The sequence below is a fragment of the Odocoileus virginianus genome, chromosome 7, assembly GCF_023699985.2.
Source record: "Odocoileus virginianus isolate 20LAN1187 ecotype Illinois chromosome 7, Ovbor_1.2, whole genome shotgun sequence".
Classification (NCBI taxonomy): domain Eukaryota; kingdom Metazoa; phylum Chordata; class Mammalia; order Artiodactyla; family Cervidae; genus Odocoileus; species Odocoileus virginianus.
This window is the reverse complement of record NC_069680.1, coordinates 33,198,150-33,204,149: the sequence shown is the minus strand read 5'-3', so window position 1 is coordinate 33,204,149 and position 6,000 is coordinate 33,198,150. Positions and strand designations below refer to the sequence as shown.

At 63.2% G+C, this 6,000-nt stretch overlaps 1 protein-coding gene across 1 annotated transcript in view; it reads right to left on the bottom strand.

The window, feature by feature from the left end:
• Positions 1 to 1,086: 1,086 nt before the first annotated feature.
• ADGRA1 (adhesion G protein-coupled receptor A1) overlaps positions 1,087 to 6,000 on the bottom strand; it is a 35,493-nt gene continuing 30,579 nt past the window's right edge. Inside the window, exons 6-7 of the mRNA XM_070470530.1 lie at positions 3,617 to 3,715; positions 1,087 to 2,930 (exon numbers count right to left, since the gene is read on the bottom strand). Coding sequence (XP_070326631.1) covers positions 1,721 to 2,930; positions 3,617 to 3,715 — 1,309 coding nt within the window. The 3' untranslated portion in view covers positions 1,087 to 1,720. The remainder of the gene's footprint in view (positions 2,931 to 3,616; positions 3,716 to 6,000) is intronic.

Below are 6,000 nucleotides of genomic sequence, written 5' to 3'. Positions count from 1 at the left end.
CCGTCCAGTCTCTTTGGTCTCAGGGATGAGCTGCTCTCTGTTCTGCCAGAGGAGGCAGGGCAGGAGGGCGGGGGACACCGTCTGGGGGAGCTGGGGGCAGCCTCGTGGCTCCCCGGCCTGCCCTGAGCCGGGCACCAAGGGGCCTGCCCCTCAAGGGGCAGAGAGGCTTGCAGATGTGTGACCCGGCCTCACAGAGCACCAACGAGGACGGCACGAGCTTCGTCCACAGCTCTGCATCTGCAGTGAGTGATCGGCACGGCCCCGGGGTGCTGGTCGCGTGGGCGGGGGGCGGGCGAGCAGGCTGGGGGTGGAGACCAGGGCCGCCCTGCGGCGGTCATCTGTAGCTTGTCTGGTTGTCTTGTGAAAATGCAGGTACTGGACACCATGGTCCATTACAAGGTCAGTGTCAGGTTTACAAGAACCCGGGAATTGAGGCTCCTGTGCTAAGATACTGGGCAATGTGTCTGGGACACTGGGCACACCCGCCCCGCCCCACCCCCCGGCGGGTGTGGGGAAGACCTGGTCCTTCTGGAGCCCCCCGCACCCCTGAACTCCCCTGTAACTTCCCAGCGGGTGTGGGGAAGATCTGGTCCTCATGGAGCCCCCCGCCCTCCATGCAGACGCTGACAAGGCCTGGTGATGAGGCTGTGCAGGGCAAGGAAAGCCTGGCACCCGGGGGGCTGGAAAACACGCGTGTGCATGGCTGTGCGGCAGCATGTGCACACGGGTGGTGTATGTGACATATGTGCACAGTGCATGTGACACGCACACAGCACACGCGTGTGCCCATGGTATACTGTGCACGTGTGTGGCATGTGCTTGTATGTGGCAGTGCACACATGCATGTGGGATGTGCACCTACAACCGTGTGTGGGCGCACACACGCACAGACCCGGGGGTGGCAGCCTGGGCTGCACAGGCGCACACGCTCTCCCCTCGGGGTGGCTGGGCTCCTGCCTCTGTGGGGACCCAGAGCCTCTCCCGCGGGACAGGCGGCTGCTGTCGCAGAAGGACTTTGGTCATTGACGTGTGTCCTCTGAGTCAGGGCTTTGCGCCCAGATGTTCGTGGAAGTGCCAGACCCTCTCTCTTTGTGACAGGGACTTTATTGTTCCCAAACGCCACGGTGGGCAGGCCCCGGTCCCGACGGCGCCCGGCTTCAGAAGTCAAGTGGACGTTAGAGGACGTGTGGTGGGTGTTTCCAGGGCACAGACCTCTTGGGGACCCTGCCGGCCCCAGGAGGCTGAGGGTCCCCGGAGTGAGGCTGCTGCCCAGGGCTCTGTGATGCTCTCTAGCCTGGGGTTAACAGACGCTCTGGACCGACAGGCAGGCTGCCCGCCTCCAAAAACGAACCTTAACAGAAAGCACACGTGAGACAGTGGGGGACGTCGGTGGTGCCTCCCGCCGCAGCCAGGGCCGTCGAAGCAGCAGGGGGCAGACGGGTGCACATGGGCACGCAGGCGGGTCCTCCGCGTGGCTGCCGGGGGCGGGCGCTGTGGGCTGGAAGCAGGTGACTGTGGGTGCGGGTGATGCTCCTGAGCGCGGGCTCTGTGGAGGCAGCCGCGGCCCAGAGAGCCTTCCCTCTCACGTCCTTCCCGGGCAGGGGTGGGTGGGGGTCCGCTAAGGCTCGGTCGAGCGGTGACCCCCGCCCACCCCAGGGGCAGAAGGCTCTGCTTTGGGGCATTCCCCGCTGCGGGGGCGAAGGGGACAGAACCCTGCCCGCTACACCGTCGTCTCGTTCCTCCAGGGCCCCGTGCGGATGTTGCCTGTGCTGTCTGAGCTGAAGGGGGCGGCGTCCTGCGCATCGCCCTTGAGCAGCCCGTTCTGGCCGGGGCCACCGAAGGGCAGCGACTGTGTCCTTCGGAGCATCTCCAGGCGCGCAGGGCCACGGGCCGCCTCCCTGCCGGGCCGTGGCGGACAGCTGTAGAGCACGGGGCTGGGAGCGCCGCCCTCGGGCTGGCTGACCAGGGGGAAGGGGTCGCCCTGGGCACAGCAGGCCAGCGCGTGCGGGCCCACGGGGCCCTCGAGCGAGCTGGGCGGGCTTTCCGAGCGCGAGCTGTGCAGGCTGCCGTCCAGGCTGGATGGGATGTGGTAGGCGTATTCCTGCTCGGCCGCGGCTGCCTGGTGCCGGCTGAAGTAGTGCGGCTTAGTTCTGCCCTGGACGCACGTGTGCAGGTGCGGGTCGTGCTCGAAGGCGTCCCCCTCGTGCACATGGGCTGTGTCCTCCAGGAGCTGCTCGCAGTGCATCTGGGAGCAGCAGGGCGTGGCCGGCGACAGGCAGCTGACGTGGCCTTGGGTGGCCTGCAGGTTGGTCATCTTGCAGTGGCTGGTGGACGGGTGGCCGAAGCCCAGCGCCTTACCGGGACACGGCGAGTCCTGCAGGCAGGCCACGTGTCCCAGCGCGTCCCCGTTGGCGTCAAAGGCAGGGCGGGCGCTGAGCTTTGCGGGGTGGGGGTCCCGGCGGGCGGGGCAGCAGGACCACCAGCAGTGCCACACGTCGTCGCGCTTGGCGCAGTGGTGGATGAGCACGAACAGCCCCAGGGTCACGCAGAAGGCGCCGTACAGGCAGCTGAAGACCATGTCCAGGAAGTGGCCCTGTGACACGGCCAGCGCCCCGAAGGCCCACGTGGCCACAAACAGGAGGAGCGTGAAGGCGGCGGCCCGCAGCTGGGCCTTGAACGAGTGCTCGTTCTGCAGCAGTGAGGCGGCCAGGCCGTCGGGGGTGGGCGGCGTGCCCCCCGGGGTCCCGGGGCCGCCCTCGGGGCCCGCCAGCCGCTGCTGCTCCTCCGACCGCTCCCTGAGCTCGTACCTGCGCTCCGGGTGCCGCCGCAGCTGGACATAGGTGCCGAGGAAGTACACGCAGGTGCCCAGGGCGATGAAGGCCACCGGCCCGTAGAAGGCGCCCAGGCTGGGCTCCCAGGCCATCCAGCAGCTGTGGGGGAGAGAGGGGTCAGCAAGGGGTCGCTCCGGGCAGGCTGCTGGGTCAGAGTGGGGCTCACTGCCTCCCTGTGGTCACGTAATAAGGAGACAGGGTGGCTGGGCTGGGGCACGGGGTGCAGGCAGGACCACGCTTGCTCTGAGGCTGTTCCTTTCCTCCGGCTCCAGCAGGACGGAGCAGGGCCCCAGAGAGGGCCCAGGAAGCACTGGGCCCCCGAGCGCAGGACCGAGGGGCTTTGCCCCCCAGGGCAGCTGTGGGAGGAGCGCAGGGTCTGGGGAGCTGAGGAGGGCGGAGGGACAGCTGGGGCAGCCCAGGAGACCAGCCCCACAACCTTTCACCCACAGAGGTCACCGCAGGGTGGAGCTGACAGGCGGCCCCACAGTGATCGTGGCCTGGGCAGGGCCACCCAGGCGAAGGGCCCCACCCTGCCCGCCAGCCAGAGGGGGCCTCAGGCGGGCCGGAGGCACTGGAGGGGGCGGTGCTGGGGCAGGAGTGGGGGAGGGGAAGGCGGGCCCGTCGCGAGCTTCCCACCCCGCCAGGCCCCAGGCCCGACCTGTGCGGCCAAACCAGCCCGCAGTGTGGGCGGGGGTGTCGGGGAGCCTGAGCTGGGGGAGGGGCTTGGGGCCCCTGGGAAGTGCACGGGGTGGAGGCGGGAGTTGGGGGGGCGGCCCGGTACTCACTACGCTGCATCCTCGGCCTCCATCCCGTAGTTCCTGATATTCGTGGCGGCCGTGACGCCGCAGATGACCAGAGGGGCCCCTCCGCCGATGAGGTAGAACCTGCGGGGGGGTGGGGTGGGGGTCATTGCCTTGGGGCCCTTGCACCCCAGGGCAGCCCTGCTCCCTGCGCCGCCCACGGGCAAGGCAGGGGGAGGCCCTGCTGTCCGGCTGCCCATGTGGCACCGGCCCAGCCTGAACTGAAGAGCCGCTGCCGGTGTCCGGCCAGAACTGGCCTCCCCTGCGCCCCAAGTTCCCTCCCCCATGTCCCCCAGGCTCCCACCCCATGTCCCTCCCCGTGCCCCTCCCCCATATCCCCCATGCCCCCTCCCCCGTGTCCCCTCCACTCCCACACACCCCGTCCACGTGTCCCCCGCCGCGCCTCTCTGCCCGCACAGAGATGACCCTGGCCGGGCCCAGCGCGTGTGTCTGGAGGGGGGCGGTGCTCTGGTTCAGCAAGAACAGAAGGATGTGAAGGCCCTAGGTGGGGGTGGGCTGCGGTGGAGCAGGGGAGTGTCACGCACTCCAGGGGGCCTGGGCTGCGTGGGTGCCTGCTCAGGCGCCCGCCTCGGGCACAGTGTCGCCGGGTGGCACTGGACGTGAGCAGTTGCCTGCTGAGTCGCTGTCTGCTGGAGCCCAGGCCACAACCCGCTGGCAGTGTCAGTGACCGACAGGTGCGTGCGCCGGCCTGACGCCTCGGGGGGAGGCGCTCTGAGTGGCCGTTCCTTGAGCCTGGCAGCCGAGTCCTCCGCAGCCTGGGGCAGGTTCTAGCGTGTGACCCTCCTAGAGGGGCACGAGCTCATCCAGCTGGGAGTCGGCTAGACCCCCAGACGGAGCTGACTCTCCTGTCCGCGGGGCCTCAGCCAACAGCTCCACCCAAGGGTGCTGCCCGACGTGGGATCCTGGGGGCGTGAGCGTGGGCAGCTGTCACAGACGCGCGGGGGGCAGCCTTCCGGGAGCCCGGGGGGCCAGCTTGGGACGACCCCCTACAAGAGGATATCATTCTCAGGATGCCACAAGCACCCAGATCAGTGCGACGGCGCCAGGCCCCCAGTGACGGGAACGATTCCAGGTCCACGGGGGAAAGCCAGGAGACCTGCACGTGGCTACCCTGGTGATGGCCGGGACCTCTGCGCCCCCCAGAAGTCTACTCCAGAAGGAAGGGCAAAAGAAGACACGTCTGGACAAAGATGAAGCCCAGAGGGGTCCTGGTCAGCTGACCTACACTTCAGGAAATGCCAGATGAGACCTTTTAGGCTGAAGGCCTACTGCACAGAGAGAAACTTAGAGGAATGAAAACCATAAGAAGCACTGAATATTTGGGTAAAGAGAAAACATTCTGTTTCCTTTTAGTTTCTTTAAAATATATATTACTGCTTAAAGACAGAATTTAACACTGCCCTGTGGAGTTTACAGGACTTCCCTGATGGCTCAGATGGTGAAGTGTCTGCGTGCAATGCGGAAGACCCGGGTTCAGTTGCTGGGTTGGGAAGATCCCTTGGAGGAGGAAACGGCAACCCACTCCAGTGTTCTTGCCTGGAAAATCCCATGGACAGAGGAGCCTGGCGGGCTACAGTCCATGGGGTCGCAAAGAGTCGGACACAACTGAGCGACTTCACCTTCACTTGTGGAGTTTACAATATATATGGGGCAACATTGATGAGGTCTGTAGCAGAAAGAGGGTGGGAGGGGAGGTGGGCCACACAATTGCAAAGTTTCTAATTCTAATGGTTTTTACATAGAATACTGTGACTTTCAAACTAAACAGATGTGAAAAGGTTGTGGATTTTAATCCCTAAAGCAGCCATGAAAAGTAAACAAACAAAAAACTAATAGATAAATTAAAATCAAATATTAATATAACTCAAAAGAAGAAAATAAAAAAGGAAAGGAAGGACAGAAGAAAAAAGAAAAAAGAAGTAAAAACAGAAAAGAAAGAAAAATGGAGACAAAATCAAAATGCCACTAAATTTTAATGGACTAAGCATTTCAGTTCAAAGGCAGAGATCATCAGAATACATCAATAACAGCAAAAAAGCAAGACCTTGTTAGATGCTGTCTACAGCAGGAGAAAACATTTTAAATAAAAAGATGCAGAGTGGTTGAACATTAATGGATGGATAAAGCTGACCACACGAACTGAGTCTAAGAGGCCAAAGTGGCTGCATTAATACAGACAAAATAACCTTTAAGAAAAGAGGAAAAAGAAGGGCATTTCATAATGATATCCACGTTAGCTCGTAGGAAGACATTTAAACTGTAAATGTGTGGGGGCCAGAGGGAAGATTCAAAATATGCAAAGCAAAAACAGACAGAGTTAAAGGGAGAAACAACTCCAGAATCACAGC